We start from the raw sequence: 24,131 nt of genomic DNA, 5'->3' as shown, positions 1-24,131 counted from the left end.
TGACGTAATCTCCTGAACATCTGGAAACATCTGCCTTTGTTTTCATGAGCCATATTTGTTGCTGTGCCGCGTGTCACTTGACATCTGCTGGGCGAGGAGAAGAGGGGGAACGCAGTGAGTGGGCGGAGTCACAACCCGTCAATCACGAATTCCCCCTCCTGTCCTCGCCGCCATTTTGAAAGGGGTACCGTTTCTGAAATTTTACCAAAATATCCCTTACCGTTGTTTTTAAATAGGGAACTAGTTTTCCGCTATAAAAATAGCGGTAAGGCGGAGGATAAACATCCTAACTAAGACTAACGATAGTGAAGGCATTCACACAGAACTCGACCGTACAATATCTCTGTTTAAGACCACGCCCACTGCGCAGAGACAACTTGTACCCAAGATCTGGAGTTTAGCCGTAAAGGCATCTCCATGACAATGTTTGGGGTGTGTGGTTGGTTGTAAGTCTTAAGCTTATTAGGAACCTAGACCATATTACGCGGTATAAAATATGTTTGAAATTGCGTGTGCTTATGTATGTTTATAAATTGTGTCTGGCGGTTTGCTTAACGAAAAACGCGAGTTTCTAGGAGAAGAAACAATGCTACTCCGCCCTCAACCCGACAAACTCAGTCACGTCGTGGAAAGGGACCATAAAAATTCTTTGAGTAATTGATAGGATTCGAACTCGGGATTTTATTTTTCTACCCCGGTGGGGGTGGACGGTGGTTATACTAATCGTGTTACGACGGCTGTAGGTAGGGAAAATGTCAAATGCAATATTTACCATGTGGAATGAGTAGGGAGTTGCTTGGAAAATGGCTATGATGTACGTTTGCCACACGTTGAATGACACGTTGTATCTCGATGAAAATAAATTGTCGTACTTGTTTAATTTATAAGGATGTAAACTGTGCATCGTAGTTTAGAAATTACTCGTGAACGGACAGAAAATCTATCGCTTAAAAGAAAGTTGAAGTTGTAACTAGTATTAAATCCAGATGCAAGTGAATGGATCGTGTTAATCGAAACCAAAACATTTAATTTCAGCTCGAAGCAATATAGGATATGGATGGAAGAACTGTATACTTGTTTGATGTCGATGGAACGCTAACTAATCCGCGCAAGGTTCGAATAGTTTTATAGTAATATAAAGTGTTAATTTAAAAAAAAAGATAATTAATATAATTTTCTATACGTAATTATATTAAATATAGTTTTACCCTTCCAAGTAAATATAGTTTCGCACTGTATGGTTTTCGGCCGAAAACAGGACAGTCAGCCGTGGTTTCAGCCGAATTGTCGATTTGGGTAAATCTCCAGAACACGGTGCCCCTTTGAAAATCACGTGCATAACCTGCTATGGTTAGCGTTAGTTAGGGTGTTTGTCCCACCCTTGCCGCTGTTTTAAAATCGGCAAATCGTTTTCCTATTTTAAAACAGCTGGAAGAGGGGGAATAAACACCCCAAGACCATGGCAGGCTGAAGGTGCACCATGTTCTGGAGTATAGCGTCGATTTGTACCTTGGACTGGACGCACTTTCTCCTGTAGTTTATATTGTCACACTTTTTTTTTTTTTTTTACTTCCCCCACGAGCTGGTTGCTGCGAGTGGATATTTTTATTGTTAGTCATATGGTGCAAGGAAGCCTGAGGCTTATGCTGCACCAGCCAAAAAAAATTTTCTGAATTACCCCGAGAGAGAGGGAGGGAATCACCAAGAAAAAGAAGAATGATAATATCCAGCTCAGGACCCTGTATGTGCCAAGCCCATACTCACCAGATGTGAGCACCTGGGGTTATTATTAGACTTCTCTTCATATTTTAAAGTATGTATGTTTCCAGTAAATACATTTTTCCAGTCAGTCTCATTCATGGGTATACGAGATTTTTTTTATAACCTGAACCAAATGGATTATTATTATTATTAGCCTTACAGCGCAAAGAAGGCTTATGCTGCACCAGCCAAAAAAAAAAAATTTCCAAGTTACCCCGAGTGAGTCAGAAGTAGGAAGGAATCACCAAGAAATAGAAGAATAACATTCAGTTCAGGACCCTGAGTGTGCCAAGCCCCTGGGATTAACTGAGTTTAAAAGATCACATATTTTGTCTATGATTCTAGTATATTTTGTTGTGTCATCAGAAACTTCGAATGAATGGCTAACATTTTCTTAAATTGTTTGACGCTTGCTTTTTGGACATTCACTTTAAAAATAACTTAAAATGATTCAGCTCCAAAAATAACTGTTATGTTATTTTGAGAAAATAATTTTCAATTCTCAAAATTTAAGGAGTTTTTGTGAAACTATGAGATAATGTTGTTAAAATTGCATAATTTTAAGCTACATTTACTGAGATTTGAGAGTGACGTAGATTAACCCTTGGTGCTGTAATTACTTAGTAGATTAAAAATTTATAAAAAAAAAAAAAAAAGCTCTTTCTGTACACATTGTACTTGCCATATTCAAATTCTGCACCCCCCATGCATGAATTGTGCCATATCTGATATTCATACAATGTCCACATTTGATGACTTAACCAATAATTCAAATTTATTTTTCATATTCCTAAGTATTAGTGTAGAAGCATGTATATGTGTCCTTATAACCCTACACTCCTTTTACTGGCTTCTGCATGTTATAATAGAAACAGTATCAAATCAGTTTCACCACTGCTTGTCGCTGGGGTGCCTCCATAGCCAGATGGGAATGAGCAGCAGTGCGTAGCACACGCTTCTTGATTAGACCGGGGTTTGAGCCCGTCACCACCAAATACGGAGGATGCAGAAAGGTCAGGGAATGACCACCGCATATCCTGGAGCAATATGGCCTTAGTTGCTAATGCTCCTAAAAACCAAATAATAACAACAACAGCTTGTGGCTGCTACTGTTACTCTGTTATACCTACAGTGACAATATTTTATCGGAGAAAATGAAATAACTCATATCAAAATTGCATTTAGTATAAAGGCATGCTTCCACTATTTCAACTTTTAGTTGTATTTTCTCGCTGATCCACATATTATTACTGAAAATATTCTCTCAGTAGGAGCATTTGATCCCGGGAGACATAGACAAAATTCTACAATTTTTAAAAGATATTTGTTTATCAATAAAATATTTCAACCCATTTATGATGGCAGGTCATTTCCTCATTTTCACGCCGCTATTTGGGTTTTCCCTTAGTAACATAATTTTTAACATAACAAACTTCATCGAATACCTCGCCATCGTCAGTATTCAGTTTTCTTTTATTTGAAATAAAAGAAACCTTGTCCACGACAGAATTTCTCACAAAAGGATCCATTCAAATACTTCCATTTCTAGGAAGGCTCTAACCCATTGGTTCAAATAGTCAATGCAGGTTTGGTAAAATGATTGAACTGATCCCTTAAATAATTTGACATAAACGTTGTTTATTTTTCTTCTAATTCTGAAATGTTTTCTTAATATTCATTGGTAAAAATTCTTGATATTTTCCTTTACTCAACTTTAATTTCAATTCATTTAAATTGTCAAAAGTTTCAAACAGAAATATCTTGAGATTCAATTTTTAGAATATGTTGATGAAAAGTTGAAGCTTGACTGTGAATGAAAAATAACCATGATTCAGGTAACGGATCATTAAAAAAGTTTGAGAACTGAGAGACATATTTCTTGTTCCAAAAAATACAATTTTAGTGGCTTGGAAAGTTTTTAAAGCCGGTAGAAGAGTAAACCATCTAGTTTTGCTGTAACCTAGTAGTTTTTTATACTGAACGTGTATAACATTACATATTTCCTTAAATTTTTCAATTCTAATTGTGTAGATGTAAAAGTAGGAATAAATTTTCACTAATACAACTTTAATATCAACTGGGAGGCATTCTACACCAATGCTAATGCAGTTGTTGCATTAGTATTGGTGTGGCTGGCACAATTGACACAAACAACTTATTGCCTAAGGTTTTTTTGAATTTTATGGAAAACGTTGTTTTTGCCTTTTCTTTGGAGACCACCAAAATTACAATTGGTATTGTCTGCACATAAAGCAATTAATTTTTCAGTAGTTTAATATCTGTCCAGCAATTTTTCCTTGATGCAAGTTGTTATTATGTCAGAATTTTCACTTGGTTTACATACCCAAAACCTTAACTTTAACACCTTGGTTTGGTACAAAAAAAAAAATACCTTACAAGAATCAAGCACAACTTTATATTACCGCAATTAGAACAGTCTAAATAAATGGTAACATAATTTACTTTAGATCTTTAGATAAATCAGCTTTGACTAAAGTAACAGAGTATGGACCAAAAACATTTTGAACAATAACTTCTGTTTTTGTCCTAACGCAAGAATACTTTTCATCAAAACACTTTTTGATTAATTTTGAAGGGCAGTCATTTGAACGAAATGAATGGTTATGTTGCACTGAGTGATAATACCAAGTTGCTTCTTTAAAGGGCCAAGTGTTTCACTTTGTCATCAAAAGTATTGTTTCTGAAGAATAAGGTTATTAGTTTACTTGATGAAGCCCTACCATCAGCTTCTTTGTGTTTTGTTGTCTGTAAATGCTGTATAATGGCTGCTTTGCCACTATTTCCGATACTAAAATTAGCTGAACATTTCTCACCACTGACATAACTTTCTGCACTAGCTTTTTTAGTGAAAGGAAATTCTTCCTGCAACTTGTCGTTGAAAACACATTTTCTTTTAGGTGCCAAGGGGTAAAAAATAAAAATTAATTTAATCAAATCTCGTGATAAGAGTATCACATTTCAAAAGTACCTAATTATACATTAGCAGCACTATTACTCCAAATCTTACTTGTTTAAGCCTTGTATGCACTTTTTTACAATAGCAAAAGCAGAATAGATATCTTCAGCAGCAGATAATTAGCATGCCTTTTCCATGCAAAGCATACTCGCTACGTCAGGTCTTCCCCAAAACATTCGTGTTATGACGGTTATACTAAAAAACACTAACATTTTAAGTGAGTTATGACGTGATAAGAAGTAAGTAGTAGTAAAAGATTTCTTGAAATCGGACCATGTATTAAGTGGTTCCATTCGTACAATAAAAATTAAATGACTAAACAAAAATAGACGACAAAAGTGGGTTTTCAAAAAATAAATAAATCTAAAAGATGAGTTTCCTGAAATAAAGGACGTATGGTCACCTTAGTTGTACCCCTAACCTCAAACTAGCACTTTCCAGATCCATCAACACTGCCTTGTGGCATCAGCAGATATTTTTGCACCCCTTCTATTTAAGTGTATTCCATCAATCTGAAAACTCTTTCTTGTTAATAATTGCAGACTGTGCAAAGAAAAATTCTACCACAGTGAGCTTTGCAAATGTTTCCAGGGTCAAATTGATTGATAAAGCTCTTGTCACGTACGTACCTCTTATCACGTTTGGGAAAAATTCTAGAGAATTTCAGATCTTTTTCTCAACATTGCCCAACATAGTAGGGAAAATCATGGAGACAATGATCAAGAATGGAATTTGGATCATTTAGATAGAAATGAAATTCTGAATGATACTCAGCATGATTTTTTTGTAAAGGGAAATCATGTTTAACTAATCTGGTCAGCTATTTTGACAGGGTCACTCAAAAGCTGGATTTAGGGAATAATTTCGACATTGTTTATTTGGATTTCAGCAAAGCATTTGACTCAGTCCCGCATGAGCGGTTGCTTTATAAGCTGGAACAGGTTGGAATCACAGGAAAAATCCTTAGATGGATAGTTGGGTGGCTTCAGGGCAGGAGGCAGAGGGTTGTGATAAATGGTTATTCCTCAGATTGGGTTGATTTAAGAAGTAGGGTTCCCCTATTAGGACCACTGTTGTTTTTGATTTTCATAAATGACATCGATGAAGGGATAGAGGGCATGATCTCTAAATTTGCAGATGATGTAAAGATTGGTAGGGTAGTTAATGATCACTGCCAAGCAGAGCTTCTTCAGAGTGACCCAGACAGACTTCAGGAATGGTCAGAAAAATGGCAGCTATGCTTTAATCCAGCAAAGTGTAAGGTTTCACCTAGGGAAAAGTAACCCCAAAATAACTTATACACTTGGTGGAGTTGAACTAAAGCCAGTAGTGGAAGAAATGGACTTGGATATTGCGATATGGTCAGACATGAAGTTCTCTGAGCATTGTAGACAGGTTGCAAGGATGGCCCATGGTGTCCTATCAATGATTTAACGAACAATTGCTAGTAGAGATAAGGACGTCATAATCCCATTATATAAGGCCGTTGTTAGACCACACTTGGAATACTGTGTTCAAGTATGGAGACTGCACCTAAAGAAAGACATTGTGCTTCTTGTAGGTGAGATTGGCAAAAAGGTATCCTTATGAGGAAAGACTTCAAATACGTGAGTTGCAGAGCTTGAAAACTAGGCACCTTAAAGGAGATGTCATCGAGGTGTTTAAGGCTCTGAGAGGCATAAGTAAAATGAATGAGGATGAAATTTTCAAGGTTATAAATGATTTTAGAACTAGGGGCCATGATTAGCATAAGCATTTGCAAGGTCACATGATGCAAGAAAGCAAGCTTATGTAGCATCAGCCAACCCCCCCCTCTTCTCATTTCATCCATCCACTCGCTCCAAATGTTTATCTAGTTCTGCCTTGAATCTGTTTAAGCTATCAACTTCTACAATGACAGATGGAAGTTTGTTCCAGGAATCAACTACCCGCTGGCTAAAGGCAAACTTCCGCACATCTATCCTACAACTGTCTTTCCTCAATTTGAATTTATGCCCTCTCAGGCGATTATTCGGCAAGAGGAAGAATGCTATCAGCATTGAGCATGCTCAAACCATTCAAGACTTTATACACCTCAATAAGATCACCTCGCAGGTGCCTAGTCTCCAGACACTCTAATTTGCAAAACTTAAGCCATTCTTCGTAAGAGCAACCCTTTGTTCCAATCACGGATCTTGTTGCCGTTCTCTCTACTCATTCCAATAGCTCTACATCCTTCTTAAAATGAGGCCTCCAGACCTGTATACAGTACTCAAGGTGTGGCCTGACCATTGCCTTATACAAGGGGATAATCACCTCCTTATCCCTGCTAGAAAAATTCCTGTATTGACAAGGCACCATGAGCTACTCTTGCAGACTGTCTGCACTGCTCAGAAAACTTCATATCTGCCTGCACAATTACCTCCAGGTCCTTTTCATTGTCAGTGTAGTACCACACGGTTGATATGTTACTCTGGAGTTACTGCTTCCCATATGCAGTACTTTACATTTGTCAATGTTAAACTTCATTTGCCACCTCTCAGTTGTCTACTCAACTTTTCTAGATCCTGTTGCAGCAGCGTACTGTCATTAGTGTCATTAACAATCCTACTGACCTTCATATCATCTGCAAACGTGGACATTAAGCCTGATATACCATCATCAATATCATTAATGAATACAGAAAACAACAATGGACCCAACACTGAACCCTGGGGGACTCCACTAATAACATTAGTCCACAAAGAGCAGTGTCCATTGGTTATCACTCTATCTTCTCCCACTCAACCAACCCTTTATCCCTAGCAATTTGCCTCCAATGTCACACTTCTCCAATTTGTGCAGCAGTCTTCCATGTGCAACAGTATCAAAAGCCTTTCTAAGATCCAAATATATGATATCAAAATTATTCTTTGCATCCAGTTCCTTTGTGACTACATCATAGTATCCAATCAAATTGGTCAGACAAGACTTCCCCTAACAAATCCATGCTATGTCCGAGCTATAACTGAAGTCTTGTCTAGATGATCCTGCAATGCTTCTTTAACCAGTGCCTCTATTAATTTCCCTGGAACAGAAGTTAAACTAACAGGTCTATAATTACCTGCATCTCCCTTTGATCCTCCTTTGTTGATTGGGGATTTCAAAGTTATGGGGAGAGATGTTTAGACTGGATTGCAGGAAGTTTTATTTTAGCCATCAAGTTATAAATTACTGGAATAAGTTACCTACATGGGTAGTAGAGGCTGATAGTTTGGGAAAATTCAAAGGTCAGCTGGATAATTACCTATGGGAACAGGTTGCATAGCTTGTCTAATTATTTAAAATTTTTAAAAAATTCTATTTTATTTATTTATTTTATTTTATTTTTTTTGGCTGGTACAGCGTAGGCCATAGGCTTCCTTACACAATGTGACTATTGCTAATGAAAACGAGGACATAATTAATATGTCCTTGTTTTCTTCCTCAGTCCTTGTCCTAACTTGTTAGCAACAGCTCAGGCCCACTGTGCATTTATTTGTAGGAATTTGTTGACTCTGTAATTAAATTGTTTAGCGGGTGGCCCCCTAGCTGATTCTTATTTGGTAGAGACTATTTAGGTTTCATCTACAGGTTTGTTAAAATTAAAGTATCGCTATGTAGAGGGCTCTGGAGTGAGTTCTAAGGTTCATACTGAAGAGAAATTTGGACAACAGGTGCAACAAAGAATGCGCTCGCCATTTACTGGGGGGGGGAGTTACAAAATTTGTCACTGTATGGTGCGTAACTATCTTAGTTATAATTATGCAAATAACTTACGTTATTTGCATAATTAAGTTATTGCCACAACTCTACTGTACTGTATAAAAGCAAAGCAGTCTAAATTATACAGAGGTTTGGCTGCACTACAGCAGCAATGCCAACAATGTTGCAGGAAAAGGTGCTATTAGTGAAGCTGTACTATCAGAACAGCAACAATGCAGCTGCGGCTATCAGAGAATTCCGGCGTCAGTTGGACCTATGATTGTTTCTGCTGCCTGCAAAATGATTGTGAAATTTGAAGCGACAGGACATCTTGGTGTTCAACCAGGTAGAGGTCGAAAATGAGTGGACTCCTCTCATGTTGATGATATGGCTATGGCTGTTGTGGATTTATCAAGTCAATCTCCATGTGGTAGTGCAAGTGTGCCAACTGTTTCTCGTGAAGTGGACATGCCATATTCCACTGTAAGGCTAGTAATGCATCAGGTGTTGTGGTACTGTCCTTACAAGATGCACCTGCTAAAGCATGGTGATGCAGATCACCATGTTTGTTTCACATACGCACTTCAGTTTCTGTAACGAATGACAGTGGATATCACTTGGCCCTGGAACATCCTTTGGAGTGATGAAGCCCACTTCTGCCTAAATGGACAAGTGAATACGCACAACTGTCGCATTTGGGCAACAGAAAATCCTCAAGTTATCCAAGAGGTCCCGTTGCATTCTCCAAAAGTGACAGTGTGGTGTGGATTTATGGCCACCTTCATGATTGGGCCGTATTTTTTTGAACAGGTAACACCTACTGGACCCCGCACCTGTTCCGTCACTGTACAGAGATATGAAATGTTGGCAAATTTTGCAATACCAGAGCTGCAACAACGTGGGTGCCTTCAGGATACCATATTCATGCAAGATGGTGCACCAACCCACATCCACCTTTGTGTCCAAAGATTGCTAAGGCAACACGTTACAGATGAATGGGTCATCAGCCGTTGTTTCCAAACATCTTGGCCACCCCAATCACTGGACTTCCTCCCATGCGACTTCTGGTTGCATGGGAGATTTAATGAAACAGGGGATCAGTATTCTCTTCTAGTTAGGCATCCTTGCAGGTGTATCAGAAAGGATGTCAAACTCTGGCAGATCTGAAGGACAGCATTAGACTTCATGTGCTCGCTATTCCAGTTGACATGTTATATTCTGCTGTAGAAAATGCTGTTCTTCCAATGGAAACTGTTGTTGACCAAAATGGAGGACACGTTGAACAATTGTAGTGCTGTTCAAGTGATTTGTGCAAGCACCATATAGTGACAAATTTTGTAACTAATTTTTTTTTCCAATAAATGGCAAGTGCATTCTATTATTGTACCTGTTGTCCAAATTTCTCTTCAGTGCGAACTTTAGAACTCGCTCGAGAGCTCTCTACATAGGGATACTTTAATTTTAACAACCCTGTATGTGGGACACTTGTTTTCCCTGATGGAGTGGTTGCGGTCCATTTTGTTTCCCTTATAATTTGCTCAGACATTCTCAGAACTTGCCCTTTCTCAGCACAGTGACGACAGTTGACAATCTGGATGCAGTTATGGGCGGTGTGCCTGAACTTATAGCATTTGTAGCATTTTGGGACAGCAACGTGTTTCCTGAATCTGTGGCTGCCCCAATTGATGTTCACTCAGTTTGGTTGGTAAGCACCTGCCAGGCAGTTGGAGCAAGTTCAACTATCCAGTTTTTGTTACTCTAGACTTGGTCAAGTATTTTGGATGAATTAGTTTTTTAAGTCTTGATCTGGTAGTTGAGTTTGTAGGTTTCTACAGTACATTTCCTGCACTAGTTGGTCCAGTGTAAGATATTTGTACAGGTTGTAGATAATGATTGACGGTCCCATTTTCCTGGGTGTTGATGCCGTAAGGTCAAGCGTGGGGATCTTCAGGTTGTTCGTTATTTCTTGGGCCTCCTGGTGTGTCTGTGTCTCTATTACGATGCTAGTATTCCTGATTTTCCTTATAGATTTATAGATTTCCTTATAGATTTTCCTTATCGATTTGGATTTGTTGGTTGCAGGACCAACAAGTTGGACTGCTGGAGTAGTGTTTTTTTCCCTGAGTAGTGGTCCATTTTTTACAGAAGTCTTAGCTTCTGTCATCCTCAGCACATCAGTATAGGAGTGGCACGCTGTTGCATTTGATTTGTTCCTCCCTCCAGGAGGGCCTCCAGTTTCACTGTAGCTCTCTCACGTTTTATGTTGGTTTGTAATAATGAGGTCTCCAGTTTTGGCCAAATAGTGACAATTTGCCCACTAAGTCCAGTTGTTATCTTACTACTTGAATCTTTGATAGGTTTTCTTATTCAGTTCTTAAGATTATCTTATTTTCCAGGATGGTTCCTTCTGGGTCCAGGGGATCAGTATTCTCTTCTAGTTAGGCATCCTTGCCCAGTTCAGTCTGCAGATGGTGGATTTCCTGAGAATCCTTCAGGTCCTGTTGACTTCTAGTTTCCCTGTCAGATTTGGGCATTGTAAGTTTTTTGTTTTATGTTTAGGGGCTGGAGTGGGCCTCACATCATCGGGTTCCTCTTGTATTTCTGTTGTTGTGGCCAACTGCAATGTAGGGGTTGGTTTGTCAGCTTTACCTTTTGTTTCCCTTGGGCATTTTGCAGCGTTCCAGGTAATCGAGTAAAATACAGATAAGCGGGGTTAGATGTATCTCCTTCATCAAAATAGAATGGGCACAAGGATGAGTAGTGGCACAATTAGAGGCTGAGCAGTCAATCAGCGAGGTTTTGAGCTGACCTCCACAGGTCACGTGGGAGGAGCGAAGGTATGGGAATTATTGGGGTGGGACACTCAGTTGACAATTGACATCTGTGGCACAATTAGAGGCTGAGCAGTCAATCAGTGAGGTTGTGGGCTGACCGCCACAGGTTGCGTGGGAGGAGCGAAGCTATGGGAATTATTGGGGTGGGACAGTCAGTTGACAATTCTGCAGGGTCTGAGAGAGAACAATAGCATTTGTCGGACAAGTGCTGCCGCTATGGAAGGGAGTAAAAACAGATGGTCGTGGGTGGGCAACTATTGCTGAAGGCAGTATAATGTGACCAAGGCAAAGGTAGCATGACTGTTGCAATTAACTTTAAATATATGTCAACCCTTTGTTTCCCAGCATTGACCTTCAGCCAGTCAGACAATGGCAGCAGTTTGCTTTGGCTTTAACATGATCATTCATATACAAATTAAAATTAAAAGTTACTTGTCTGGTGCCTCCATAACCTGTATCATTGGAAAGCTTTGGATGACAACTACACGATGATATCCATAAGATTGGGTAGCAAACTAGATTTATCACTACATTTAAATCACTTTAGGGAGCACAACTTATAATCAACTCGTACTACTGTCCATCTCTGGGAATGGTCACTTTCACAGAATGATCTAAAATTGAAATGCTGTCACTGTCATGAATAGTCTAAAATCGAAATGTTGTTACTTTCACAGAATGATCTAGAACATCATCATCATCATCATCAGCCATTTTCAATCCACTGCAGGATGAAGGCCTCTCCAGCAACTTTCCAGTTCCTTCTGTTTTGAGCACTGGCCATCCATTTACTACTCGAAAACTCATGAATTTCATCTATCCATCTCCGCCTTTGTCTTCCAGGTTTTCTTCTAGCTCCTCTTGGGTACCATTCTGTTATTTTCTTAGTCTATCTGTCATCATGTCTTCGAGCTATGTGTCCTGCCCAAGACCATTTTAGTTCTTTAATTTTGATAAGAATGTCCTTTACTTGAGTTTGCTGCCTAATCCATGTGTTTCTCTTCTTATCTAACAGTCTGATTCCCAATATGATTCGTTCCATTCTTCGCTGTGTAGTTCTCAGCTTCTCTTCCATTCTTTTGGTGAGTGCCCAAGTTTCACTTCTATAAGTCATGGTGGGGAGTATACATTGATTCATTATTTTACGTTTCAGAGAAACTGGGATATTGCTCTTCAGTATGTGACTATATTTCCTGAATGCTATCCATCCAAAATTTATTCTTCTCTTGACTTCCAGCCATTTATCATTATTACAGCTAATAACTTGTCCCAGATAGGTATATGACTCCACGTTTTCAATTACTGCTCCTTCAATCATTATTTCCCTTTCCGTGGCATACTTGTTCATCATTACTTTTGTTTTAGCCATATTCATCTTTAGTCCAAAATTCTTACTAACTGTGCATAATTGATTAAGATTTTCCTCTAATTCTTTGGGATCGTGGCTTATGACCACAATGTCATCTGCAAATCGTAAATGGTTTAGGTACTCTCCGTTCACATTGACTCCTTTCTGCGACCAGTCTAATCTTCTGAAAGCTTCCTCAAGGGCAGCAGTAAACAGCTTCGGAGATATTGTGTCTCCCTGTCGAACTCCTTTCTCGATTTTAAATTTGCTACTGTCTTTGTCTAGTCTAATAAAGGATGTAGCACTCTCATATATTTTCTTCAAAATCATAATATATGGAGTATCTATGCCTTGTCTTTCCAGTGCCTGAAACATTGCCTTATGCTGTATGGAGTCAAATGCCTTTTCATAATCCACAAATGCCAGGCATAATGGTGTTTTATATTCATTTGCTTTCTCCATTAGCTGTGATATTACGTGAAGGTGATCCATAGTTGAGAATCCTGTCCTAAAGCCAGCTTGCTCTTTCGGTTGATTCTCATCAAGTATTCTTTCTAATCTGTTAGTAATGACCCTTGTGAACAACTTGTAGATATGGGATAACAAGCTAATTGGTCTATAATTTCCAATTTCTGATTTATCTCCTTTCTTATGCAGCAAAACTATGATTGCATTATTCCACTGCTTAGGCATCACACCTTTTCTAATGCACTTTGTGAAGAGCCTTGCCAGTTTTTGTGTTATGTCTCTTCCTCCCAATTTTAACAACTCTACAGTAACTTCATCTTCGCCCGGGGCTTTCCGATTCTTCATTTTCTTCAATGCGTGTTCTACCTCATCAGGAAGAATATCGGGTATGTCGTATGTGTTGCTACTTTGCAATCCATCTTCCCCACTGCTGGTATCATTCCCTCGCTCCTTGTATAATTCTCTATAGTAGTCTTCTGCTATTTGAATTATGCCTTCTCTGCTGTTTATAAGTACACCATCGCTATTCTTCAGTTTCAGTATCATTTGTCTTTCTGTATTACTGCTCATGGCTGCTGATTTAAATCCTTTGTTTTCCCTTAATGCTTGTTCTACTTTTCTTGTGTTAAATCTTCTTATGTCCTCTCTGAGTCTCTTTCTAATGGCTTTGCATAACTCAGTATACTCAATTTTCTCCCTGTCAGTGTTTTTCTTGCTCTTCATTTGTCGTCTTTGGTTCATCATGACAAGTGTTTCTTGACTAATTTTTTCTTCTTTGGATTTCTGTTTCCCTATAGGTTTCTTGGGCTTTATCACTTTCAGAAAGTTGTAATATTCCTCGTCGATATCTTGATCCTCAAATTGTGCATTGCGGCGACCTGGGGAGATGCCATAATTTACCAGGTGCATCGTGGACAATATAATAGTTTATGTAAGATTTTCATGGAAAATATTAAAAATGTATTAAGAATGATTTTCTTTACTATTAGATATCTAAGTATTTGATCTGTATTATTAATGTAAATTATAGAAAATATTTGGGTATTTTTGAAGAAGAGAACGCATAGTGTTCCCTGACCGTATTCATGGGATCTGATTACTGTGAGCGATTGGTTCTGGTATTTTTGCATGTTATTTGACCTTGCACAAGTCTGAATTATTGTATTACCATATTAAAAATTTAGAAATTGCACAATTATAGATGTTTTACTTCAAGGGAAGTGCCAAGAAAATTTTACAGGTCAGCGGAGGCATGGGCTCAACTTTTGAGAACCGCTGATCTAGAAGATTCCACCGTTGTAGCCTCAAGGCCAAAAGCTTTGCCTTATTCTTTGGGAGTTTGATATCCCTGATGAGGTCATTAAGCTCACTTTCTGTGATCTTATGTGGTTCAAAAGGATAAAAGTTTGGACAAAATGGTGGATCCCTTGACACAGATGGCTGCTGTACTTTTTCGTTTATATCATCACTGATGAACATCAAGTTGATGTTCATCAGTGTCTTCATCAGAGTGTACAGAAAAACAGTCAGCTGGTTCAGGAATAGGTAGTGCTTCACTGTTAGGCATGGAATGAATTGCAGCTGATATATTTGGGTATTTATTCTTCATTGTCATCCCTTTTCTAATAGCAGCCATCTATGTCAAGGTATCTACCGTTTTGGTAGATACCATAACATCACAGAAAGTGAGCTTAATAACCTCATCAGGGATATCGAACTCCCAAAGAATAAGGCAGAGCCTTATTATTATTATTAGCTGTATGGTGCAAGGAAGCCTGAGACTTATGCTGCACCAGCCAAAAAAAATTCCCAAGTTACCCTAAGAGAGAGAGAGAGAGAGAGAGAGACAAGGGAATCACCAAGAAAGAGAAGAATGATGATATCCAGCTGAGGACCCTGGATGTGCCTAGCCCATACTCACCGGATGTGAACCCCAGTCTGTGATGTGATTTGTTGGTTCCCTCCATATCATTAGCATTAGTAGAGGTGTATGATGCAAGAAAGCAAGCTTATGCAGCATCAGCCAAAAAAAAAACTTCCACTTCACCCCTCCGTTCGTTCGAAATACCTGTCCAGCTGAGCCTTAAATTTATTTAGGCTATCAACTTCCACAACAAGGGTTGGAAGTCTTCCACCAACCAACTACCCGCTGGCTAAAGGCAAATTTCCGCACATCTATCCTACATCTGTCTTTCCTCAATTTGAATTTATGCCCTTTCAGGTGATTATTCTGAACAAGAGGCAGAATCCCATCAGCATTGAGCATGCTCAAACCATTCAAGGCTTTATACACCTCTATCAGATCACCTCACCGGTGCTTAGTCTCCAGACAATGTAATTTGCAAAACTTAAGCCTTTCTTCGTAAGAGCAACCCTTTGTTCCATTCACTAATCTTGTTGCCTTCTCTGTACTCGTTCCAGCAGCTCTACATCCTTCTTGAAATGAGGCCTTCAGACCTGTATACAGTACTCAAGGTGTTGCCTAACCTTTGCCTTATACAAGGGAATAATCACCTCCTTATCCCTGCTAGAAAAATTCCTGTATATCATTGATAAGACACCATGAGCTACTCTTGTTGCCCGTCTGCACTGCTCAGAGAACGTCATATCTGCCTGCACAATTACCCGCAGGTCCTTTTCATTCCCTACCACTCTCAGTGTAGTACCACAGAGTTGATACGTTGCTCTGGGGTTGCTGTTTCCCAAATGTAGTACTTTACATTTGTCAATGTTAAACTTCATTTGCCACCTCTCAGCCCATCTGCTCAACCTTTCCAGATCCTGTTGTAGCAGCATAGCGTCAGTAGTGTCCGTAACAACCCTGCCAACCTTTGTATCGTCTGAAAACTTGGACATTAAGCTTGATATACCATCATTAATATTATTTATAAATACAGAAAACAACAATGGACCCAACGCTGAACCCTGAGGGACTCCACTAATAACATTAGTCCACAATGAGCAGTGTCCATTGATTACCACTCTCTGTCTTCTCCCCCTCAACCAAGGCGCCTCCGTAGCCAGGTGGGAAGGAGCAGCAGTGCATAGCACACACTTCTTGATTACACCGGGGTTCGAGCCTGTCACCACCAAATATGGAGGATGCAGAAAGGTCAGGGAATGACCACCGCATATCCCAGAACAATATGGCCTTAGTTGCTAATGCTCCTAAAAAAAAAAAAAAAAAACCCAAACCAACCCTCTCAACCACCCCTTTATCCATAGCAGCAATTTGCCTCCAATGCCACACTGCTCCAATTTGTGCAACAGTCTTCTGTGTGCAAATTATCAAAAGCCTTTCTAAGATCCAAGTATATAATATCAAAGTTATTACCTGCATCCAGTTCTTTTCTGACTGCATTATAGTATCCAATCAAATTGGTCAGGTAAGACTTCCCCTTAACAAAACCATGCTGTGTCCGAGCCATAACTGAAGTCTTGTGTAGATGATCCTGCAGTGCTTCTTTAACCAGTGCCTCCATGAATTTTCCTGGAACAAAAGTTAAATTCACAGGTCTATAATTATTTGTGTCAGCCTTTGATCTCCTTTGTGAATTGGGGTCACATTTGCACATCTCCAGTCTATGGGTACCTCCCCTGAGTCCAAGGAAGCTCTCATATTTATGGCTAAGGGTTTGCTTACTTCCTTTGCTGCCTCCTTTAATATAACTGGATAGATCCCATCCACCCCAGGTGCCTTTCTTGTGTTTATCTTCAACAATTTCTCCTCCACTTTACTCTCAGTTATTACAAGATTATCTAGCTTACTGCCAGAGTTGAATACACCTCTGGCATTCCCCTCGCTGAATAACGCCTCGTGTGAATGTCAATGCAAAATATTCATTTAGTTTGTTAGCTACCTGAGCAGGATCATCAACAGTTGAATCATTGATATCAAGTGGACCAATCTGATTCATCCCCTTCCTTCTAGAGTTTACATAAGTAAAGAACTCTTTGCTGTTTTTCTTTGCATCCCTTACCAAAGATTTCTCATAATCTGCCTTCGCCTACCTAACCTACTTTGTAATTTGTTTACAGATCAACTTATATCTATCATAGGCTTCTGTGTCACGTGTTAATTTATATGTATCCCATGCATTTTTCTTCTCTGCCATATGTCTCATTAGTTCATCTGACATCTATTTAGGCCTAAACCTTGAACAATATTTCTTAGTTGGTATGTAAAGCCAAGTAGCTTCCAAGATAAGTTAGCATTAGCATTAGCATTAGTAGAGGCATATGATGCAAGAAAGCAAGCTTATTCACCATCAGCCAAAAAAAAAAAAAAAAAAAACACCACTCCCATTTCACCCCTCCGTTCGTTCGAAATACCTGTCCAGTTGAGCTTTAAATTTGTTTAGACCATCAACTTCAACAACAAGTGATGGAAGTCGGTTCCACCAACCAACCACCCGCTGGCCAAAGGCAAATTTCTGCACATCTATCCGACATCCGTCCTTCCTCAATTTGAATTTATGCCCTCTGAGGTGATTATTCTGAGCAAGATGAAGAATCCCATTGGCATTGAGCATGCTCAAACCATTCAAAGCCTTATACACCGCTATCAGATCACCTCGCCGGTGCCTAGTTTCCAGACTCTGTAATTTGCAAAACTTAAGCCTTTCTTCGTAAGAGCAACCCTTTGTTCCATTCACTAATCTTGTTGCCCTTCTCTGTACCCGTTCCAGCAGCTCTACATCCTTCTTGAAATGAGGCCTCCAGACCTGTATACAGTACCCAAGATGTGGCCTAACCATTGCCTTATACAAGGGAATAATCACCTCCTTATCCCTGCTAGAAAAATTCCTGTATATCATTGACAAGACACCATGAGCTACTCTTGCAGCTCGTCTGCACTGCTCAGAGAACTTCATATCTGCCTGCACAATTACCCCCAGGTCCTTTTCATTCTCCACCACTGTCAGTGTAGTACCGCAGAGTTGATACGTTGCTCTGGGGTTACTGTTTCCCATATGTAGTACTTTACATTTGTCAATGTTAAACTTCATTTGCCACCTCTCAGCCCATCTGTTCAACCTTTCCAGATCCTGTTGCAGCAGCATAGCGTCAGTAGTGTCCTTAACGACCCTGCCAACCTTTGTATCATCTGCAAACTTGGACATTAAACTTGATATCCCATCATCAATATCATTCATAAACACCGAAAACAACAACGGACCCAACACTGAACCTTGAGGAACTCCACTAATAACATTAGTCCACGTTGAGCAGTGTCCATTGATTACCACTCTCTGTCTTCTGCCACTCAACCATCCCCTTATCCATAGCAGCAATTTGCCTCCAATGCCACACTGCTCCAATTTGTGCAGCAGTCTTCCATGTGCAACAGTATCAAAAGCCTTTCTAAGATCCAAATATATAATATCAAAGTTATTCCCTGCATCCAGTTCTTTTGTGACTACATCATAGTATCCAATCAAATTGGTCAGGCAAGACCTGCCCTTAACAAAACCATGCTGCGTCTGAGCTATAACTGAATTCTTGTCTAGATGATCCTGCAGTGCTTCTTTAACCAGTGCCTCCATTAATTTACCTGGAACAGAAGTTAAACTAACAGGTCTATAATTACTTGTGTCAGCCTTTGATCCTCCTTTGTGAATTGGGGTTACATTTGCACATCTCCAGTCTATGGGTACCTCCCCTGAGTCCAAAGAAGCTCTCATAATTATGGCTAGGGGTTTGCTTACTTCCTTTGCTGCCTCCTTTAATATAACTGGATAGATCCCATCCACCCCAGGTGCCTTTTTTATGTTTATCCTCAACAATCTCTCCTCCACTTTCTTCTCAGTTATTACAAAATCATCCAGCTCACTGCCAATGTTTACTTTACCTACATCATTCTCCTTCCTGAATAACTCCTCATGCGTGAATGTAGATGCAAAATACTCGTTTAGATTGTTAGCCACCTGAGCAGGATCCTCAACTGTTGAACCATCAGTATCCAGTGGACCAATCTGATTCATCCCTTTCCTTCTTGAGTTTAAATATGTAAAGAACTCTTTTCTGTTTTTCTTTGCATCCTTTGCCAAGGATTTTTCGTAGTCTGCCTTTGCCTGCCTAATCTCCTTTGTGACTTGGTTACAGACCAACTTATATCTATCATAGGCTTCCATGTCACCCATTAATTTGTATGTATCCCATGCATTTTTCTTCTCTGCCACCTGTCTCATTAGTTCATCTGACAACCATTTAGGCCTAAACCTTGAACAATATTTCTTAGTTGGTATGTAAAGCCTGGTAGCCTCCAAGATTAGTTCCTTGAATACTTCCCATTTTGAGTTTGCTGTTGGTAACATCATCAGTTGGTCCCACTGTATAGAATTTAAATACTGTCTCAGACCATCATAGTCGCCTTTACGAAAACAAAAACCCTTCCCTTTACCTCTGATGGTAGTTGCCTCCTTGAATAAATCCCACTTCAACACACTGTGATCACTGCCACCTAGTGGTTCATTTATCTGCAGATTCTTAATGCATGAAGAATCGCTACTGATAATCAGATCAAGAGTATTGCTCCCTCTTGTTGCCTCACGAACATGCTGATGTAGAAAACAATCATCCAATAAATACACAAAAGCCTTGCTAGTGTTCGAGTGACCAACCCACAAATTCCAGTCAATATCTGGGAAATTAAAATCCCCCATTATAAGACTCTCTGATTTACTGGCCCACTCTATTTCCCTGTACAATATCTTATTATACTCATCAGAGTCATTAGGCCTATAGCACACTCCTACTCTCAATTTTGATTTCCCTATGCTTATGTCACACCAAACTGACTCGACACTGCCCTGTCCATCGATGTCGACTGGCTTCACTTCCTTGGACTTTATGTGTTTCTTAACTAATAGCATAACCCCTCCTCCCCTCCTGTCCTGTCTATCCTTTCTATACACATTGTATTCCCCAAATTCCAGTTCCGCATTACTTATATCTGTGTGACACCACGTCTCCGATATCCCAACAATATCTGCCCTTGATGTTTTGAGCAATACCTCAAATTCATCAAATTTATTTACCAAACTCCTAGCATTGGTGTACACGCAGGTATACATGCACCTGTTTCTATTCTTAGCTACCCTAACACAACCCATGTGTTTACTTGTACCGCAATGACTCCCAGCAGTCTCTGAAATATCCTGAATCTTGTTTTTCAGGCTTCTGCTCATTTCAATAGAAGCAGTGCAAGAATCACTTCCACCTCTGCCAGTGGCTACTGTTAATCTATTAGTCCTTGTATCCCCCCCAACTAGCAGTTTTCCGACCCACCTAACACTGCCTCGACAGCATCAGCAAAAATTCTTGCACCCTTTCTATTTAAGTGTATCCCATCCCTGTAGAAGCAATCTCTCCTGTTAACAAGTACAGACCAGGCTGAAAAAAATTCTACCCCTTGAGCCTTGCACAATCCCTCCAGGGCCGAATTGATCGACAAGGCTCTCATCATATACTCCCTCCTATCGTGTCTGGGCAGAATTGCAGACACTTTCAAATTCAACCCTAATTCACGGCTTTTTTTCAACAGTGACCTGTACTTGCTAAGTAATTCCGCCGGTCTCCTACTCTTAATATCATTAGTGCCAACGTGTACAACTATATCACCTTTTGTGCCCTTAAAAGATGATATCCGCTCTACGTCATCAACCTTTGCCCCTGGCAGACATACCCTGGTCCTATTCCACCTATCCTTTTTACAAAGCATGTTCCCCGTTTCCCTGACAATAGAGTCACCAACAACTACTAGTTCCTGTGGGACCAGCGCATTCTGCCTAGGGGGCTGCCTCTGTGTTGCCTGATGACCAAGTGCAAGCTCTGGCGTTGATGTGGGCAGCTGAGAGCTTGATGGGCCCCTCAATTTATTTCCTTCGAGGGCATCCACCCTGTCCTTCAAGCTCTCATAAAGGCCCATAACAACGCTGAGTTGTCGCCTGATTTCCTTGCACTCCTTACATCGTGCACACACAAAGACATCCCCCTTGGCAGCATCATGTCCCGTACCCGACTGCTCCGCAAACATCAAGCAAACAGTGCATTTTAAAAGACTGTGATTCAGAGGGCAACTGCCCCCCTCAGTTCTCCCCTGAACCACAGCACTCCCATTAGCTTGAGCCTTTTGCTTTGCTGCTCTGGTCAGAGTCATGATTCCGATTTAATTCAATAAAATTTCAAAACAAAAATTAAATCCTTAAGTTATATCCAAAAACAGTTATGTTAATTTTTTTTTTTTTTTTTTTTCGGTATCTAGTGTTTTCTACGAGTTCCCTTTATACAACTTCCGTATCACGTGTACCACTATAGTTTGTTTAGTTATTAATTATTAATTATTAATTATTTGTTACGATTAAGTCGTTATAAATATATAGAGTTAAAATACAATTTAATTGACAATAAAGTTTATCAAGATTAATAGATTTACTGATTAATTGACAATATTATATTATGCACTATACTACACTAAGCTTATGCTATCGTGTAAAAATGGCGGGAATTCTCGAACGGTACTTCTACGGACTCGTAAGTATTGATTAGCTTCCAAATCTCGCTATCTCAATTTAGAATAAACTAAGGATCCTCACTAGGTCTATAATCTACTTATAGAAGATAATTTGATATAACAATTGGTTAATAAATCGACTAAATTTGGTTAAAAAAAAAGTTCTTTGAAAGCTTTCCATTTTGAATTTGCTTTTGGTAACATCATCAGTTGGTCCCACTGTATAGAATTTAAATACTGTCTCAGACCATCGTAGTCACCTTTACAAAAGCAAAAACCCTTCCCTTTACCCCTGGTGGTAGCTACCTCTTTGAGTAAATCCCACTTCAGCTCACTGTGATCACTGCCACCTAGCAGTTTCTTTATCTGCAGATTCTTAATGCATAAAGAATCACTACTGATAATCAAATCAAGAGTATTACTTTCTCTAGTTGCCTCCCGAATATGCTGATGTAGAAAACAATCATCCAATAAATCCACAAAAGCCTTGCTAGTGTGTGAGTGACCAACCCACCAACAAATTCCAGTCAATATCTCGGAAATTAAAATTCCCCATTATAAGACTCTCTGATTTACTGGCCCACTCTATTTCCCTGTACAGTTTCTTATTATACTCATCAGAGTCATTAGTCCTATAGCACACTCCTACTCTCAATTTTGATCTCCCAATGCTTATGTCACACCAAACTGACTCGACACTTCACTGTCCAGCGATGTCGACTGGCTTCACTTCCTTGGATTTTGTGTTTCTTAACTAATAGCATAACCCTCCTCCCTTTCTATTCTGTCTATCCTTTCTTTAGACATTGTATTCCCCAAATTCCAGTTCTTCATTCCTTATATCTGTGTGACACCACATCTCTGATATCTCAACAATATCTGCCTTTGATGCTTTGAGCAATACCTCAAATTCATCAAATTTATTTACCCAACTCCTAGCATTGGTGTACATGCAATTATACATGCACCTGTTCTTTTTCTTAGCTACTCTAACACAACCCATGTGTTTACTTGTACCGCAATGACTCCCAGCAGTCTCTGAAATATCTTGCATCTTGTTTTCCAGGCTTCTGCTCATTCCAATAGAAGCAGTGCAAGAATCACTTTCACCTCTGTCAGTGACTACTGTTAATCTATTAGTCCTTGTATCCCCACAAGCTAGCAGTTTTCCAACCCACCTAACACTGCCTCGATAGCATCAGCAAATATTCTTGCACCCTTTCTATTTAAGTGTATCTCATCCCTGTAGAAGCAATCCCTTCTGTTAACAAGTACAGACCAGGCTGAAAAAAATTCTGCCCCTTGAGCCTTGCACAATCTTTTCTAGGGCTGAATTGATTGACAAGGCTCTCATCATATACTCTCTCCTATCGTGTATGGGCAGAATTGCTTACACTTTCAAATTCAACCCTAATTCACGGCTTTTTTTCAACAGTGACCTGTACTTGTTAAGTAATTCTGCCAGTCTCCTACTCTTAATATCATTAGTGCTAACGTGTACAACTATATCACCTTTTGTGCCCTTAAAAGATGATATCCGCCCTACACTGTCATCACCCTTTGCCCCTGGCAGACATACCTGGTCCTGTTCCGCCTATCCTTTTTTACAAAGCATGTTCCCCATTTCCCTGACAATAGAGTCACCAACAACTACTAGTTCCTGTGGTAATAGCGCATTCTGCCTTGGAGGTTGCCGCTGTGTTGCGTGATGACCAAGTGCAGACACTGTCATTGATGTGGGCAGCCGAGAACTTGATGGGCCCCTTGCTTTAGATCCTTCGAGGGCATCCACCCTGTCCTTCAAGCTCTCATATAGGCCCATAACAACGTTGAGATGTTTCCTGATTTCGTTACACTCCTTGCATCACGCACACAAGAAGACATCCCCCATGGCAATATCATGTCCCGTGCCTGATTGCTTCACAAACATCATGCAAGCAGTGCATTTTAAAAGGCTGTGATTCAGAGGGCAACGCCCCCCTCAGTTATCCTCTGAGCCACAGCACTCCCATTAGCTTGAGCCTTTTGCTTTGCTGCTCTGGGCTGAGTCATGATTTCGATTTAATTTCAATAAAATTTCAATTTCAGCACAAAATTATAACCCTAAACTTGTATCCCAACACAGTTATAATGCTATATATATTTTTCAGTATCAAATATTTTCTACGAGTTTTGTTTATATAACTTCCATATCAAGTTATGTATTAATTAATTATGTTTCGTTTGTAATCTAAGTCGTTATGTATTTAGTTAAAAGTACAATTTAATTGACAACGAAGTTTAACAAAATTAGTAGATTTTGCTGATTAATTGACTATATTATATACTATACTATACTAACGCTGTCTAATTCGGGATATAACGTATCGTATAACAATGGCGCAAGTATGGACGCTTAAGTATTAATTAACTTTCAAATCGCGAGATTTGAAAGTTATTCAAAATAAACTAATGATCCTGACTAGGTCTATAAGCTACTTATAGAAAATAATTTGATGTATTAATTTGTCAATAAAGCGGCTAAAT

General features: G+C 39.5%; 1 protein-coding gene across 3 annotated transcripts in view; it reads left to right on the top strand.

Annotated features, from left to right (window-relative positions):
* The first annotated feature begins 680 nt into the window (after positions 1-680).
* The window catches only part of Pmm2 (phosphomannomutase), a 117,185-nt gene continuing 93,734 nt past the window's right edge, over positions 681-24,131 (top strand). For 2 of the 3 annotated variants that reach the window (XM_090377018.1, XM_090377017.1), the window contains exon 1: positions 681-1,113. In XM_090377018.1, coding sequence (XP_090233144.1) covers positions 1,054-1,113 — 60 coding nt within the window. In that variant the 5' untranslated portion in view covers positions 681-1,053. Of the gene's footprint in view, positions 1,114-1,709; positions 1,814-24,131 lie in introns of those variants that run through there. The other variant, XM_090377019.1, reaches the window with a different exon arrangement.

Source organism: Mastigoproctus giganteus, chromosome 7 (genome assembly GCF_048544385.1).
Source record: "Mastigoproctus giganteus isolate SK-2022 chromosome 7, ASM4854438v1, whole genome shotgun sequence".
Lineage (NCBI taxonomy): Eukaryota > Metazoa > Arthropoda > Arachnida > Uropygi > Thelyphonidae > Mastigoproctus > Mastigoproctus giganteus.
This window is presented reverse-complemented; position numbering and strand designations above follow the sequence as displayed.